At 44.3% G+C, this 17,752-nt stretch overlaps 2 protein-coding genes across 5 annotated transcripts in view; one reads left to right on the top strand and one right to left on the bottom strand.

Moving 5' to 3' along the window:
- Positions 1 to 152: 152 nt before the first annotated feature.
- ctu2 (cytosolic thiouridylase subunit 2 homolog (S. pombe)) lies at positions 153 to 11,004 on the top strand. The gene is made up of 15 exons (XM_018752491.2): positions 153 to 551; positions 693 to 773; positions 908 to 986; positions 1,560 to 1,619; positions 6,637 to 6,697; positions 6,849 to 6,958; positions 7,290 to 7,600; positions 7,958 to 8,093; positions 8,378 to 8,509; positions 9,048 to 9,139; positions 9,377 to 9,477; positions 9,979 to 10,147; positions 10,259 to 10,325; positions 10,412 to 10,470; positions 10,714 to 11,004. Exons 1-15 carry the CDS (start codon positions 496 to 498, stop codon positions 10,787 to 10,789), a joined length of 1,590 nt encoding a protein of 529 aa, XP_018608007.2. The 5' UTR covers positions 153 to 495; the 3' UTR covers positions 10,790 to 11,004.
- Positions 11,005 to 11,133: 129 nt separating this feature from the next.
- The window catches only part of piezo1 (piezo type mechanosensitive ion channel component 1 (Er blood group)), a 70,043-nt gene continuing 63,424 nt past the window's right edge, over positions 11,134 to 17,752 (bottom strand). For all 4 annotated transcript variants that reach the window (XM_029256341.1, XM_029256344.1, XM_029256342.1 and 1 more), the window contains 11 exons: positions 17,343 to 17,490; positions 17,021 to 17,235; positions 16,749 to 16,907; positions 16,273 to 16,420; positions 15,890 to 16,078; positions 15,712 to 15,804; positions 14,927 to 15,099; positions 14,605 to 14,727; positions 14,413 to 14,492; positions 12,703 to 12,889; positions 11,134 to 12,419 (listed from right to left, as the gene is read on the bottom strand). In XM_029256341.1, the coding sequence (XP_029112174.1) occupies positions 12,170 to 12,419; positions 12,703 to 12,889; positions 14,413 to 14,492; positions 14,605 to 14,727; positions 14,927 to 15,099; positions 15,712 to 15,804; positions 15,890 to 16,078; positions 16,273 to 16,420; positions 16,749 to 16,907; positions 17,021 to 17,235; positions 17,343 to 17,490 (1,765 nt within the window). In that variant the 3' untranslated portion in view covers positions 11,134 to 12,169. The remainder of the gene's footprint in view (positions 12,420 to 12,702; positions 12,890 to 14,412; positions 14,493 to 14,604; positions 14,728 to 14,926; positions 15,100 to 15,711; positions 15,805 to 15,889; positions 16,079 to 16,272; positions 16,421 to 16,748; positions 16,908 to 17,020; positions 17,236 to 17,342; positions 17,491 to 17,752) is intronic.

The raw sequence follows: 17,752 nt of genomic DNA, 5'->3' as shown, positions 1-17,752 counted from the left end.
ATCGAGTACCTTCAGTGCGCTAAGACGCAAATTTTACTGGGCACTGGAGTCTTGAAGTGTATTTTACCTATGGAAGATGTTCACTTTAAAACTTCAATCCCAAAAGTCTTTGCTAAGTTCAACGTACAAAGGATGCGACCAGCAAGACGCAGTGGAAAGAAAACGGTTCTGTTTGGGCTAGTAAATCGTATCGTTGTATTTTTTCGTAGTAAAATTTACATTTGTTATCTAGGAAATATTAATAGGCTGTAATTAAAATGAGTTTTATGTATCAGTAACGAGAGAAAAAGTTGACTTTACGTCATCAAACAGCGACGTCTCTGATCTATTTTGTGCACATGTGTAGGGAAGTCGTGTAGAGTGGCTTCATGCGACAATGTAAACAAAGCAGCGAAACTCGTGTTTTTTTTTGGATTTGGAGAATACTCTGTGGTGAGGAACAAGCAAACATAAATAAAAATTTGCGTCCGAATTTTAAAACGGGTAGCGAAGAAGATGTGTCAGGTGGAGGAGGAGTACAGCGACCAGCTGGAGACGAGGAGAACCGCGAGGTGCGTGTTTTATAAATAATATAAAGATTCTCATTTCTCCACTCTTCCTCCTACGAGAAGATGGTTTATATACAGGGAAGTTGAGATGTAAACAAAAAGCTTACTCAGCTGTGCCATCTCAGCATCTGTTTGTGCCCACAGTGTGTCCCAGACCCAGAGGTGTGTGAAATGCAAGGCGAACAGCGCCGCCCTGCTGGTCCGTGCTGGAGACGCCTTCTGCCGGTATGAGCAGTGTGTAGCTGGGACACGGCTGTTCTGGGACACACCCAGCCCATGAGTGTCAGACTGTTCACTTACACTTTCTGACAGCCCGGTTGTGCGAGCTTAAACATCACTCTCATCGTGTCTGCATGTAGGGGCTGTTTCAGGGACCATTTTGTGCATAAATTCCGCGCCACGCTGGGGAAAAATCGTGTCATCTTCCCTGGGGAGAAGGTGAGTGTGTGTGGCTCGTCCTGCCTGTCCAGTCCCGGGTGTGTTTTTCCACCGTTAGACACAGACGATGTTTCCCTGTTCGCTGGAAAAACACACAGCACGTGTGTATGAGGTCAAGGGTCACTGTCAGGGAGCAGGGCTCCGAACTGGGGCCAGGACCAACGCTGCACGAGACAAGAAACGCAGAGAAGCTGGTAGCTGCTAGAGTTAGAGACATCACCTTACGAAGGACACAGGTTCAAGTCCCTCTTGTGTTGTAGTACCCTTGATATAGGTACTTAACCTAAATTGGTACAATAAAAATTACTCGGCTTTGTTAAATGGTAGGTTGCTTGACATTGTAAGTCACTTTGGAGAAAAGGGTCAGATAACGGTAAGACAATTTCAGAAATTGCCACGGATGACGCATGATCAATTTTGATTAGTTCTTCTGTTGCGTTTTTGTTTCAGTGGATTACTGAGGTTGCAGCAGGCAAAGCAACCTGTGGTTATATCTGATTCTGAAAGGCAGAGTAATGGGAAGCAGTGTAACTTGACAGGGCAACTTTGAGTGACTCTGTTCTTCTTATTCAGGTTCTCCTGGCCATCTCCGGTGGACCGGCCTCCTGTTCCATGCTAGCGCAGGTCCAACAGGTACTGATCTGCTACTGATGTTCTCTACTCTTTCATGCCACTGCTCTTCAGAAATGCTTAATATATCCACATTTTTATGATTCCTTTGCTTAGGCCAAAAAAAAAATTGAGGTTCCAGTTACATGGCAAAAAAATTAGGGTGGGTGGGTAGGTAGAGATTTTTTTTTTCTCCATGTTCTAGTAGTATTCACTGTAGATACTATAGTCTCTGGTATAACAAAAAAAGTCACATTGAAGGTAAAAGTACCACAAATATTTCCTAGTATCTAGTACCATATGAAAGACAGTTCTAACAACTTAACTTAGAGCAGTTTTCTTTTCAGGGCATTAATTCTTAGAGTGTAAACGTATTCATTGCCTATATCCTCACTTATTAATAAGTGTGAAGTTTGCAATGCCCTTGGCAGATTGTCCAGGCTCTTTGTTTTATTTGAAAAATAAAGCAAAAGGAAAATTAATAGTAATTGTTGATATCACTGACAACTTGACCTCAACTTGACTTGTGGTCAGTGATGAATTTTTTTAAGCTTTTTGTAGGAATAGTCCACACCAATGCACACAATAGAGCTGCATCCTGAAAATGTACTTTATGAAATATTAAATAGATTTCAGAATCAGAGTCAGAACGAGCTTTATTGCCAAGTATGTTCGCACATACAAGGAATTTGGTGACAGAAGCTTCCACAGCACAGACAGAATGACAGTGACAAGATAGATGAGAAGATAGAGTATGTGAATAAGGGATGAAAAATATATAAAAATATACAGTACCCAATATTATATATAAAATAGTCACTAGTTACAAATGCAAGGGAGTGTGAGTAAGAGATATGATGTGATAAATAGTTATAAATATAAATAGCATTATGTATTGCACTGGTTTACTTTCTAGGGGAGAGATTTAGGTGTTCATGAGGTAGATGGCCTGAGGAAAGAAACCTGGTGCTCAGTGTTCTGTAGCATCGGCCAGATGGCAAAGGTTCGAAGAGGAAGTGGCCTGGATGTGAGGGGTCTAGAATGATTTTGCTAGCCCTTTTACTGACTCTTGACGAGTGCAGTTCTTGGAGAGCTGGGGGGGATGTGCCGATGATTCTTCCAGCAGTCCGAACTATCCGCTGCAGTCTTCTGATGTCTGACTTCGTAGCTGAGCCGAACCAGACAGTTATAGAAGTTCAGAGGACAGACTCGATGACTGCGGAGTAGAATTGCATCAGTAGCTCCAGTGGCAGGTTGAACTTCCTCAGCTGGCGAAGGAAGTACAACCTCTGCTGGGCCTTCTTCACAGTGGAGTCTATGTGGGGCTCCCACTTCAGGTCCTGTGAGATGGTGGTGCCCAGGAACCTGAATGACTCCACTGTTGCCACAGTGCTGTTCATGATGGTGAGTGGGGATAATGCTGAAGTGTTTCTCCTGAAGTCTACGATCATCTCCACTGTTTTGAGCATGTTCAGCTCCAGGTTGTTATGACTGCACCAGACAGCCAGCTCTTGGACCTCCTGTCTGTAAGCAGACTCGTCACCATCCCGGATGAGGCCAATGAGTGTGGTGTCGTCTGCAAACTTCAGGAGTTTGACAGGGGGGTCTTTAGCGGTGCAGTCGTTGGTGTACAGGGAGAAGAGCAGTGGGGAGAGCACACATCCCTGGGGGGGCGCCAGTACTGAGTGTGCGAGTATTGGATGAGAATTTTCCCAGCCTCACTATCTGCTGCCTGTCTGTCAGAAAGTTGGTGATCCACTGACAGATGGAGGTGGGCACAGAGAGTTGGGTTAATTTGGACAGGAGGAGGTGTGGGATGATGGTGTTGAAGGCTGAGCTGAAGTCCACGAACAGGATTCTTGCATAAGTCCCTGGTTTGTCCAGATGTTGCAGAATGTAGTGCAGTCCCATGTTGACTGCATCATCCACAGACCTGTTTGCTCGGTAAGCAAACTGCAGGGGGTCCAGCAAGGGTCCAGTGATGTCTTTCAGGTAGTCCAACACCAGTTTTTCAAGTGACTTCATGACCACAGACGTTAGGGCGACAGGTCTGTAGTCATTAAGTCCTGTGATTTTGGGTTTCTTTGGGATGGGGATGATTGTGGAGCGTTTAAAGCAGGAAGGAACTTCGCACATCTCCAGTGATTTGTTGAAGATCTTTGTGAAGATAGGGGCCAGCTGGTCAGCACAGGTTTTTAGGCAGGCTGGTGAGCCACCGTCTGGGCCTGGTGCTTTCCTTGTCTTCTGTTTGACGAAGACCCGACGCACCTCCTCTTCGCAGATCAAAGGTGCAGGAGGGGGGAAGGTGGGGGTTACTGGAGGTGTTAGTTGATTTGTGGAGAGAGGGTCTGAATGGGTGTGGGGTGTGAGACAGGGTTTATCAAACCTGCAATAAAACTCATTCAAATCGTCGGCGAGTTGTTGAGTTGACACGGTGCCGGGGGGTGGTGTCTTGTAATTTGTGATGTCTTTCAGGCCTTTCCACACCGATGCAGGATCGTTGGCTGAAAACTGTTTCTTCAGCTTTTCAGAGTAGTTTCTCTTAGCCACTCTGATCTCTTTTGCCAGTGTGTTTTTGGCCTGTTTATTCAAGACTCCGTCCCCGTTCTTGTAGGCGTCTTCTTTGGCCTGACGAAGCTGTCTGAGTTTTGCAGTGAACCACGGTTTGTCGTTGTATGTTAAACGAGTCCTGGTAGGGATGCAGATATCCTCGTAGAAACTGACATATGATGTTACAGAGTCTGTTAGCTCATCCAGATCAGTAGCAGCAGCCTCAAAAACACTCCAATCAGTGCACTCGAAGCAGGCTTGTAAGTCTTGCTCTGCTTCCTCAGTCCATCTTTTAACAGTCTTTCTGCCTGTAGGTCAGTATAAGATGAACCAGGCAGTGATCAGAGAGCCCCAAAGCTGCCCGTGGAACAGAGTGATATGCATCCTTTACTGTGGTGTAGCAGTGGTCCAGTATATTACTGTCTCTGGTGGGACATGTAATATGCTGTCTGTATTTTGGCAGTTCACGGGAGAGATTTGCTTTATTAAAGTCCCCGAGAATGATTGTAACAGAGTCCGGGTGTTGTTGCTCTGTGTCTGTGATCTGATCCACCAGCTGTTGCAGCGCTGCGTTCACGCACGCTTGTGGTGGAATGTAAACGCTTACGAAGGTGAACAAGGAAAACTCCCGCAGCGAGTAGAAAGGCTTGCAGTTGATGAAGAGCGCTTCTACGTCGGGACAGCACATCTTCTTCAACGCTGTTACATCTGTACACCACCTTTCGTTGATGTAGAAGCATGTCCCACCGCCACGTGATTTCCCCGCTGATTCCGCGTCGCGTTCCGCTCTGAATAGCTGGAAGCCCGGCAGATGTAGCGCGCTGTCCGGGATGGCTCCATTCAGCCAGGTTTCCGTGAAACACAGAGCAGCAGAGTTTAAAAAGTCCTTGTTTCTTTGGGACAGGAGAAAAAGTTTGTCCATTTTGTTGGGTAAGGAGCGGAGGTTCGCCAGATGGATACTAGGCAGCGCTGTTCTAAAGCCGCGCTTTCGGAGCTTGACAAGCGCGCCGGCTCGCTTTCCACGCTTGCGCGTCTTGGAGCGCTTGAGCAGCGCCGCTGCACCTCCGACTACAACGTCCAGCAAAACGTCAGAATAGTCGAAAACCGGTAAAATGTCGGGTGGTGTGTACTGCCGAATGTTCAGCAGTTCTTCCCTGGTAAAACTGATTGTCGGAGTATAACTAAAGACAGGGCAAACTAACAAAAACAGTAAAACAACTGTGGAGCTCCACACCGAGGCGGCCGTTCGCGGCGCCATCATGCAGAACATTATAAAAGAACGTTATTTCACGTTATTTCACAAATAATCCTGTAGCCATAGGCCCATCACATGGATTAAATTTAAAGCATGCAAACATTTACCAGAGATGTATATTAGTATGGTACCAAATAACCCTAAACTTTATAGTCAAGGGATATGTTATATATAAATATATTTAGATACACACATTTATGTATTTGTGTGAAACCACAAATGTCTTATTTTGTGTGTGTTTGTGTGTACATATTTAATTATATTTACACACACGAGTATACACATATTTACTGATACACGTGAGACTTGCATTGCAGAAAAGAATTTTGGTAGGGCTGCAATATTAGTCATTGAGTCAATCGGGAAGTGTCACTTATGTCCCTAATTAAGTCCTGTTTAACAATCTTAATAACACTGCTCTTAAGTGTTTTCCTACTAAACAATCTTATATATAAATGATTAATTAGATTTAATTTTGATTGTTTAACATATAATGACAGTGTATTTCATCAGTGGTACAGAGCAATTAGTATGAGAGATAATACAGGAATTACATGCGATATTGATGACCGAAACTTAGTAGAAACAGGAGAAAGTATTAGCACAGTAAACTAGAGGATATTTTGAAAACCCTGTCAAACTCACTTTAACGGGAAAAATATTCGAGTGTATTTAAAACCGTATTTTTATTCTTTTTCAGGAAATTATTAAAACAAATTTACCTCTTTCTGCCATTGTTGTTGCTTGTGATGCACATCGGTGTATAAAACACGTACTTGATTGACACATAATTCTGATTTAAGAGATTACTGGTGAGTATTGAATTATGCAAGTTGTATACAAAATGGTAAAAACTCCTATCCGATACCAAAAAAAATCAACAGCCTAGCTGTATTTCAGTACGGTTGACTGGGTTACAGGAACTGCAGCTTTTTTATTTGGCCTAAGCATAAATTTGTATCCAGTGGGAATCTTACATTTACAAAAATACATTTTATTGTCCTTAGGGGCCCAATAGCAATGGAATGTAAAAGTCTTAATCTAGTTTTCCTATCTCTGAATGCTAGTTAGTCCTAGGATAGTCTTATGTATGTGTTTAATAATAATTTTTTTCAGAAAAAATGATGCAGCTAACCTTGTGTCCTTTGGTCCTACTGTATGAGTGTTATATTGTAATATATTTATTTCTGTGTATGAGCCTAAAATGATACATTGTTGATACATGTTGTTTTGCAGGGTTTGAGTAAAGATGCACCAAAAAAATTAAGATTTGTTCCTGGCATCGTCTACATAGACGGTAAAGTTTGTACTAATATTTCCAAACCTTAAGTGTCTTATAAGCATCCTCAATTCAGATGAAACTGTGACATGGGTGACCCCCAGCGATCCTGCCGACTACTTTAGAAAAGCTCTTCTATTAATATTTTCATTTGTTTGCTCTTGAACAGAGGGATGTGTCACCGGTCAGAGTGCCGAAGAGCGACAGAGGACATCAACTCAGCTGGAGCTGATTTTCAGAGCCACTGGGTACCCTTTCTTCATAGTCCACCTTGAGCAGGTGAGCCTACAGTTTTCATTACTACATATTGGAGCACAATGTCATTTTTCGTCTTATGTTGTACAGATTTTTATTTCTCATTTCATATTGTGTTCTTGTGTAGTGTGCTGTTTTATTTAAAACTTTATAATTTCTGTAGTCATGGTCTCAATTGTCTGTCTTGGTAATTAATATTAAGGTCAGTGTCATTTTTATATTATTTAGGAATATCAGTCGTGCTGGAAAACGCCTTCCGGTACTCGATTCCTGTTTCTGAAATACCTTCGTTAGTTGTTATTAGCGAAGTTTTGAAGGTGATTGACTGAGTCGTGCGCTCTGCTGGCTCTTTCAGGTGTTTTGCCTGCCTGGTGCTGTTCTGGAGGCCACATGTTCGGTCCCAGTGAGGTCAGAGGGGGACTACAAGGCTGCTGTGAACAGATTCATTGAGAGCAGCAGGGCAGCCAGTAGCAACACAACCAGTGGGGAGGACCAGGACCAAGACCCCTCTGTGCTCAAGACCCAGTGTCTTCTTTCCCAGCTGGACACTCAGGACCTCCCCAGTGGGCTGCTTCCCTTTGACCGACAGCTGACTGGGGTCCTACAGAAGCTTTTTGACGCTGTGAAGACCCTCACGGCCAAGGAGGACTTGCTGCACACCCTGAGGTCAGAGGTCCCAGCAGAAGGGCTGGATGACAGCTTCTTATTGCTGTTCTTCATTCACTTACAGATTTAGGTGTTTGTCCAGTGTTGTGTGCAGTGTGGTCTGATCTCCGTTCAGGCTCTTAGTCAGAGATCATTTTAAGGAGGAGCTGCTGTTGCTGAGGGTGCAACTCCAAACAACGGCAGTGTGCCGGCCACGTCACTGTAGTATTTCATTGTGCCCATTCACAGTCTCTCCTTATATTTGAGAACATTTCAATGGGTCACTGTGACGGAGGACACCCGTGAGCTCTTTCTCTCCTGCTGAGAGAGATCTATAGGGGAAGCGTAGAGTAATGTTGGTCTCTCTCTGCCGGACAGACAGCACCTGATTGTCCACACGGCCCGGACTCATGGCTACTCCAAGGTGATGATGGGGGACAGCTGCTCCAGACTCGCAGTCAAGCTGCTTAGCAGCATCTGTCAGGGCCGAGGGGCTTCGCTCGCTGCCGACACGGTGAGGGCCGGGGTCTTCAGCTCACCGCACCACTGTAACCGTTTCCTCAGATATTCCTTCATTTATTTTTAATTATCTTCACTTGCTTTGCCCATGCTTTTTTCCACAGTGCATCTTGCATACTGTATGGATTGCAATATTTACAGAGGTAGTTCACCTTGACCACCTCCCTCAAAGGCTTCAGTCCTCTTGGGATCTAAACTGACAAAGTTTTTATTGCAGATTCAGTTCGTCAGACTTTAAGGTGCCTGCAGACACTTTTTACATCTGATGTGCATGAACAGGGCTTCTGTGATCTTCGCTACGGAGACATTGGGATCGTCCGACCCATGAGGGACTACTCCTCCAAGGAAATAGCTTTTTACAACAGGATGTTCGGGGTCCCGTCTCTGTTCATCCCTGGGCTTGACACCAAGGTGGGAGCTTGTTTTTGAGACATGGTGTGTCAGCTTGATGGTTGGGAGAACTTTTGTAGTTGTGTAATTGGATTCAAACGCACAGCACAGGGGCTGTGAGGCACAGTGCTACCTGCTGTTCCAGCTTGTCACTTCCATTTAACTGTCTGGATCAGTGCTGTTAGTGCTGATTGTCGTTTGTAAAAGCCATGGATTGGAGACATGGTTGCTTTGGGCTGCAAGTTTGGCATAAGTGGCTCCAAGAGGTGGAGCTGTAATACCCAAACCCCTCTCTTTCTCCCTGTGTAACACTTGCTCTTGTCTGCCCCTTGTGGCCGTGTGCAGAACGGTAAAACCCAAAGAACCGCGTTTCTGTTCTTGTCATCTGTGATCGCATACAATAGAACCAGTCCCACTGAACAATCACTTTTTCACAATCTGTTCCTGGTCTTTGTGTTCCCCCTTCTTCAATGTGCTGGGAGGGAAGTGAAACACTGAACACACATTTCTGCTTTGAGTTGTTTGCCCCAGCTTGGTGACACGCCCTTTCCTTCTGCAGACCCCAGACAAGGCGAGCATTCAGCGGCTCACGGAGAGCTTCGTCACCAGGCTCCAGGCTGACTTCCCCTCCACTGTCAGCACCATCTACAGGTAGAGCTTCAGTTGTCAGTGGTGCGGGACAGTCCCGAACGGTGTCGCAGAAGAGGTTCAGTGCGACAGAGAAGTGTTTAAATTAAATGCTGGTTATGTGAAATACTGTCTGGTTTTGTCAATATTGTATGTCTGTATACCATATAAGTATGTACCATATATTTACAGTTCATTGAAAAGTACTTTGTTGTCCTTTTGATTAATTTTCTTGATGGTTTACTCTGGTTTCCAACACAGGACAAGTGAGAAACTCCAGACGTCAGGAGGTACCCACAGTGCAGATGCTGAACCTGCAGGCAAATGTCTGCTGTGTATGTGTGCCTTGGACACCAAGTTGGGTGAGTAACAAGAACAGCGGCGCAAAAAGGGGCAGTAGCCTGGGTTTCGCTGCAGCTTGCAGGGCGCTTTCATGCACAGTGCAGTCAGCCTGAAAAAATGCAAAGAATCATAGTGTGCTGAATGGGTAATCGACAACTGGCAGCAGGTGGTGTGATTAGTGCTGCTCCCTCCATTTGAAGGTCCCAGGTTTGAATCCCACCTCCTGCCTCGATCAGTGTCGCTGCCCTGAATTAATACAGTAAAAATTACTGTATAGCTGTACGACTTGGTAAATCAGCGTAAGTAGCTGAATGCTTTAAGCTGCTTTGGAGAAAAGTGACAGATGAATAAATGTGAATGTAATTATTCAGGGAGAGCTACAGGAAGAGTTTTCTCCCTGCTCCTTAGTGTCTGTATATATTGGGTGTGGACATGTATGTGCGCTTTGCTGAAAGGATGTTGTTGATGTGGGTAACGTCCTTGTCTCCGGACTTCTTCCGTGGCCTTGCTGTCCCCTCCAGAGGAGGCATCTGCCTTCCACGCGACCTTGGTGTCTGAGAAGCTCTCCCAGAAGCAGATTACAAAGTCTCCTGCTGCTGACTGGGTCCCAGATGGACAGTGTTGCTCCCGCATAGATGCGCAGAACCACAACTGTGGGTCATCAGGAGGCAGGTGCAGCTCCTCTGACAGGTGAGGGTAGTATGTTTGTGGGATGGAGCACTTTGTCTAACAGGAAATGGGTCGGCACTCAGTAGAGGTTTTCATTCTGGGTCTGTCTCTCTTGCTCGCTCTCTTCCTCAGGACCCCCACCTCCACAGACCTGAAGAGTTTGCTTTGCTACAGCTGCAGACTGACCATCCAAGACATGGTGAGTGAAATGGTCCAGTCTGTCAAGCAAATGGCTGACGTTCCGTAGATGTCTATAGCATGTCGGTGTCTTCTTGTCTGTCACAGAGCGCTGCTGAATTCCTACCTCCTTATATTATGGCTGAAGCGGAGCGTCGCATGAGAAGGTAGGGGGGCAGCCTGATCTGAGGGACTTTGTTCTTAACATCTTACAGGTGGTGAATATAATTTGCCCCCTTTTTTTCCAAAAAGAAAAAAAAAAAAACCTTTCACTCCATTGAACAGCTTGATATTTCCAATGAAGTAGGACAACTTAAGTACTTTATTCAGGAGTACAGTATTAGACCTGCTCTAGGTCTTAACCCTATGTGCTGTTGTGTCATGAGTCATTTCCCAGTGCGGTTGTTCAGGTCACAGATGGAGGAGGAGATCGCTGCGTTCCTGCTGCCTGAGGATGACGCAGAAGACAGAGAGGAGGTCTCTTGAGAGAGGTCCGTCTTTATTGGTGAACTGCCATCTTCTCCAGCACAAGGCCTTTCGACAGACAATCAGTGAAGAGGGGATCGTTTTTATTTATTAAAACACTACTCAGCTTAAGATCTGGGAGAAATTGATTTTATAAATTCAAGTGTGTTACTAATGAATGTGGGTGTTTCATTCCTCTTTTTAAATGAACAAAATAAAACCACTTTTTTGGAGTATGCCACTGTGTGAGTGTTGTGCACAGAAACCAAGATAGCTCTGTAAATGTATCTTCATCAATAGGCACACTTTGTGTACTTTCTCAACCAGTATTGTTACAACATACTCACTTTTGATATAGACCAGGGAACCTTATTTATTTGCAATCAGGAAAGCTGCAATTTTCAGCTCAACACAATTAGAATACAAATACTTTTGCAAAAAGAAAATTACAGTAATTTACAGCATTAAAATTTGTGAAGATAGACACCTCCCCCATGTCATTTCTCAAGAAACAGCATAACAGTAATTATGACAATTTGTTAAAAATAATATACAAGCCTTGAATTAGCAATACACTTGACCACACAACAGCAATACTATTGCTGTGTTGAAAAGTGATGCCTCTAATATGTTTCAAATCTATTCCAGCAAGAGATCAACCTTGTATCCTCTCGTGTGACATCCAGCAGCTTCTAACAGGACCTCCTGGACACTTGGTCAGCTTGGCGAGATCATAGTTTGAAAAACAGTCAAGTCTGCATACGAGAAGGAAGCTACCGCACTTCGTCTTAATGTTATGTAAAACGGTGAATAGGTTTTTCCACAGTCAAAATATTCGGAATTGAACAAATATCTTGAATTCAAGTGTATGTGGTCTTGAGGTTCACCAAGACCTTATAACCAGTTATAAACAAAATGTTTTTCTCTCTATGCATACATCAAACTTCATTAAGCCTTAACAGTTTTTTTCCTTAAAACACTGAGAGAGTCAGGATCTTTTTTTACCATAATGACTGTAAAGGAGGTCCCAAAAGGGAAGCTCCTGAAAGCCTTGTCTATTCCAAGCTTGTCAGCATGGAGAAGAAATTCTATCTGTTGCGCAACAGCAAGAGGACAATCCACAAGGGACTGGGCTTCACATTCTTTAGTGTAGCCATGGTGGAGCTGCTCTACTGTACCTTTGGTGATACCCAGAGGAAGAGCAGTCAGCACACCTCTGACTCACTGATAGGTAGTCCAGCACGGGTCGCAACCGCAGCTGCAACCAAGACTTTGCACATGCTTGTGCGGATAGGAGCAGTTACCTGTCCCATGAGTGTCTCAGAAATGTACCCCTGGGAAAAAGGTCTAAATCTGGGCCCCTGCTGGAACACAGCGTGGTTGGCCTGGGGCTGGGCAGCTCTAGTCCTTCTCCCGCGTCCACTTGATCATGGTCTCGGGTGAGCGGTACAGGAAGATGAGCTTTGAGTAGAGCTCCTCTTCCAACTCCAGCTCACCCGTCTCACGCACCAGGAAGATATCGGTGCAGAGCTTGAGGATGCGGTCCACGCAAGGCAACTCCTCAAACATGATGGAGTGTGATATCTCGCTGAAGAAGCCACGCACAAACTTCCCAATCACGAGCACCACTGACACGTAGAGCCCCATGATGCTGTACACACAGAGAGAGAGAGAGAGAGAGGGAGGGATTGGAGTAAGTTGCGTTGATCAAGAAACTGCTAAACTTCTCAATGAATCAAATGGTCTGAGTAAGAACCAAAAGTGTTGTGGACGGACAGTTGAGAATGAAGACACTGTGTGAGGCATCCAGGGCTGCTGAGAACTTGGCAAGAGAAGACGCAGTGCGATACAACTTTGCCTAACCCACGCTGGAGTCACATTGAGTTCACATGAAACCCTGGAAGAGAGCAACAAGGAGCACTATAGATCCATACCCGTATCCTGCCAGGAAACCCAGGCTTGGGGGGCTGACTTTGTCATTGAAGATGACCATGGGAAGGACATTGCAGTCCTGTGTAGAAGGGTCAGCAATGCCGATGTCCCACCACTCAAGCATGCCGTTGCCATTCAAAGAGTTATTTCTGAGTGCCAATGTCACGGTCTGGTACCCCTCCTCATCACCTAGAGGATGTGATGAAGGCATTTAGGTAGGTTGAGACTTGATAAGAGAAAACCACCATAATGTCTTTGTGACACATTCAGAAGTAACATTTTAAATGGGCAATTTTTCAACAATTTCTTGTGTATCATTATAAAACTAATGCTACCCTATGAGAAACATGGACAGCATGAAGAATAAATCACTAATGCCATTTTGTGTTATCTTTTAAAAACTGGGTGATGATTGTGTTGGAGAAAGATTATGGTGTACTAAGGTTCACCCTGTGATAATTTTTAATAGGCCAGTTAACAGGCGATCTACATTTACATTACATTTATCTATTTAGCAGATGCTTTTCTCCAAAGCGACTTCCAATGAACTCTATGTAGCGTTATCAGCCCACACACCTTACACTGCTAGATTGTGTATCTCCAAAAAAAAAAATAGTAGGAAGGTTATGAATCATCAATATTCTGAGTTTTATGCAACTACTCATGTGATGAACATTGGTGCATATGGTGGAAAGAAACTACTTACGAATCATGCGTCTTTCTCCTAATGTAATGAACATGCTTATTTTCTATAAGATGTACGTCGCTTTGGATAAAAGCATCTGCTAATTCAATACATGTAAATGTACATGTAGATACACTACTTATAATGGGTCACTTATCCATACATGAGTCTTCAGTTGTGCTACAGAAGTACCAAACCAGCCAATTCCTGTCTGTCCTGCTCCTAATATGTACCCACCACAAGAGTTCCACTGACCACTTCCTTCACTCTCACTGTAGTCACCTTTGTAGATACATTTAATAAATTTCATTAGCCAAATCTGAATTTACTACAAAAAAAATCACAGTTGCAGTCCAGCTGCTGCCATTCATACAGCAAAAAACACTAGATCCTCAAAAAGACATTAGAACAAGAAAATGAAGATTTTTTTTTCCCTGAATGCAATGAGTAATGCCTGTCATTGTGAGGGGAGTCACATGTTTGGGACAGCATGGTGGCACAACGAGCAGCGCTGTTCTCTCACAGCCTGGGTGGTGCAAGAGGACGTGGGTTCGATCCCCACTCAGTCTGTGGGGAGTTTGCGTGTTCTCTCTGTGTCTGCGTGGGTTTCCTCCAGGTATTCCAGTTTCCTCCCACAGTCCAAAGACATGCTGTTCAGGTTCACCCATAGTGTGCGAGTGACAGAGAGACTGTTTTCCACTGATGTATGGATGAGTGACCCATTGTAAGTACTGTATCTAGCAGTGTAAGTCACCTTGGTGAATAAGGCGTGGGCTGATAATACTATATAGTGTTCATTGGAAGTTCAGCAACCAAGTTCATGCTGTGAGCCCAGAGCTGTCCCTCTCTTTTAAATGACATTTATATACTGACTGTACTATTGAATTATGTGTCTGCATCCAAATCTCTCCATCTGTTGATGTACTGCACTCTTTGTATTTTTCCTTTGAGATGTAGGTTGCTTTGGATAAAAGCGACTGGTAAATGAAGCAACGAAGGAGAGAGTCCTATTGTGCGATGAACATACCTTCATACAACTGGCTGACAGGTTTGGCCTCTGGCCCATTTGGTGCTCGGATGTAGTTGGGGAAAAAGTGAAGCACATGCCTGTACAAGAGCACACATAACATGACGTGTCACATCGTGTCCCCCAACCCTGCTTGTCACATCATGCCATCCCACCTCAGGTCAGCTGGAGGAGCTCAAGGACAGAACCTACACTGAGTCAGACCGATTTCCCACCAACAGCGAGGCCAGTTCTGCCCGGACCAAGTCTCCGGGCTCCAGTTTGATGGAATGTGTGTCGTATGTGTACTCCACTGTGCCACCCTTCCCTAAATCCCTGTTCAAGGAGATGAGAACAGAAGTAGCATTGCTGAGAGGACATGGCAGTGGTCAGTATTTAAATGGTGTACATGCCAGTGGTCAAAAATTTCACAACCAACAACAGACACACTGAGTCACAAACAAAAAACAATAAGAGGTACAAACAAAACAATAAAAACACACTCGTAGTCACAGACATGCACACACGCTCTGACCTCTGGAAGTTCCAGGTCAGACGCAGAGTCATGGCTGCACTGCTTTCCCTCAGCTCCCTGATGAGCTCCTGTCTGCTGGGGGGGCTGATCATCCAGACGGACCCTGAACTGCCCTCTATATTAGCCATCACAATGTCCTCATAGCTGTACAAGGTGATGAACTGCATGGCCACCTGTGAGGAAAGAGATAGAACTTGCTATTGGAGCAGTCAATCCAAGTCAGTCTAAGACTGCAGAGGAATAACAGCTGTATCAAACAGAGGTTTGGAACTGGACTTTTCACTTAGTGGTTGCTGTGGAAACTTGCTGTAATCCTGTATAAACGGTATGTAGCACAGACAGTATCAGTGAAAAGTGCCAGTTACACCTGGGTAACCTGGTCAACACCTGTATGAGATGGACTGGGCATAAGAGTGAAAGCAATGAAATGTCCAACAGTATCACTAGGTAGCACTGTAGAAGAGCTGGGACAACACAGCGATTCACTTCCGACTCAAACCTGTTCAGCAAATGCCTTGAGGGGAAAAAAAAAATAACTGATTTCCAGCAGGTGAACTCAAACTTTTAACTTGTACTTAATGAGTTGAAGAAAACAGAAATGTGAAATTTAAATGTACATTTATTCATATAGCAGATGTTTTTCTCCAAAGTAACGTACATCTCAGAGAAAAATACACAGAGTGCAGTATATCAACAGATGGAAAGATCTGGATGCAGACATGTAATTCTAGAGTACAGTCAATATATGAATGTCATTTAAAAGAGAGGGAGAGCGTTGGACTCACAGCATTTTTGCTGAACTTGGTGGTGAGGGCATCGTAGTTCTTCTGGCTGAAAGGCTGGATGGACTGCTGCTGGGCACTCATGGTGAACAGGGGCTGTAGAGAACAACAGTGGTCACTTGTCCCCACATCTGACAGCATCAGTAATCGAAATACAATAAACGGTATCTACACAACTTACTTCATAACCTCCCAGCTTGACTGTAACTGTAACATCCACTGGATGGTTGACTACACCCACCACAGATCTGACCAACGAGATGAAGAGCAGTGGAAACCAAATGATGCAAATAAGAAAGATGATGATGAGTCCTCCCATCCCATATTTCACAATCTTCTTCTTTTTCTGACCCTTTGGCTGAGGATATTTCTGAACAAATAAAAACAAAATCAAAACAGCGACCATGACATTACACCGGCAGGAAGGCTACAGCACAAAGTTGTTATAGGTTAGAGAACATGTGAAATTGGGTTGCTAATTACAGCTGGTAAAGTTAATATGTATTTTAGGTCTCACTACCACATTATCGTCAAGGAACTGGGATGGAAGAACAGTTGACACACCTTCTCTGTCTCACGGCTGCACTTTATAATAAAGATATTGGCATAGATGTCCTCCACACACATCCAGTTGGAGAGAGAAAGTGTGGTGTCAGTCCACACCCAGTCCATGACTGCCCGCAGTTCCACCAAAAATGGTACCAACCGAAACCTAAAATCAGAGCACATTTTAAATACAGATTTAGCAGAGGCTCACCAAAATCAAACATATAACTGGGTACTTAGTGGGGTAACATATAACAGTATCTGAATCTGCAACATCTTGATGTCAAGTACAGTTTCTTCACCATTTACATTTACATGTATTCATTTAGCAGACGCTTTTGTCCAAAATGACATACATCCCAGCAAAAGTACAATTTACATGACTTATCGCCCTCTGACATTGTAGCTTGGCTGTGCTTGGAAACTGCTCTTTCACTCATCCTCCCTATACACACACGCACATACCTGGGATGTCCTGAATATGACAGACTCACCCCTGGAACAGGAACAGGTTGAGGTGGTTATACTTCTTGGTGAGGATATTACCCAGGATGCGTGTTGGGTAGCCACAGCGGATCTGATATGCGGACAGACCAAAGTAGATGCACTTGACAAAGTACCAGAGCTGGGCCACGGGGTTCTGACTGAACATTCTGAGGAGAAGAAGGGTAAAACAATTTAAATTCAACAGGGTCTTTACAGATTTGGTGAAGATACTGTATGTGCCAGTGCTTCGTGTCCAACACAGCACACCTCTCTCCCTCACCTCTCTGTGACAGCAGGCAGGATGAAGAACATCCAGATATGAATGCCAAAAACAAGGATGATCTGGAAGATGAGCTTTCCCAGGACAGTCTTTCGCAGGTACAGTGCACGGTCGATGATCATGGTGCTGAATTGGATGAGCAGCATGACAAGGAATGCTTCAGGCACCTGGTCATCCGACAAGGTGGAGGCAATATCTGCTGCCGCTGAGTGTTTCTGGAAGATGGGTGGGGTACAGTACATTGATTAGAGACATTCTGAGATGTGGTTAAAATTGACCTGCATGGCTGGTGTGATAGAAAGGAACAGCTATAGAGACTTACTCCAAAGGCCCAGAACCCAAACACAATCACAATGAAGTCAACCACATCGGTGAGGAACATCAGCGCATAAACATCTGTGGCTGCACGGTAGTCTGAGTGCAGAATATCATAGAAGAATCCATATACTGGTTTGTAGACATTGCGCACACTGAAAAGAGAACATCAACAATCACAACGAGGTTTAGCATTATCAATGAAACGGACTTCCTAAGCCCACTACCACCTTTATTTCAAACATATGATAAATATAAAATATTATATTCTTAGCGGACAGTGTTTTTGTGAAACGTATGGCAGCAAAAATCAAACAAAAGTTTTAACACCCAAGTAATACAAATAATTCAGGAAACAGTGGTTCTATGTTTACATAGCTAAAGACAGGAGATGAAGGACAGCAGAACTACACTACA

Source organism: Scleropages formosus, chromosome 11 (genome assembly GCF_900964775.1).
Source record: "Scleropages formosus chromosome 11, fSclFor1.1, whole genome shotgun sequence".
NCBI lineage: Eukaryota > Metazoa > Chordata > Actinopteri > Osteoglossiformes > Osteoglossidae > Scleropages > Scleropages formosus.
This window is presented reverse-complemented; position numbering and strand designations above follow the sequence as displayed.

Excerpts from the sequence above, each read along its gene's own strand:
- ctu2 (XM_018752491.2), top strand. The coding sequence starts at position 496 with ATGTGTCAGGTGGAGGAGGAGTACAGCGACCAGCTGGAGACGAGGAGA. Across the intron at positions 987-1,559 it reads TCATCTTCCCTGGGGAGAAG|GTTCTCCTGGCCATCTCCGG; the intron begins GTGAGTGTGTGT and ends CTTCTTATTCAG. Across the intron at positions 9,140-9,376 it reads ACTGTCAGCACCATCTACAG|GACAAGTGAGAAACTCCAGA; the intron begins GTAGAGCTTCAG and ends TTTCCAACACAG.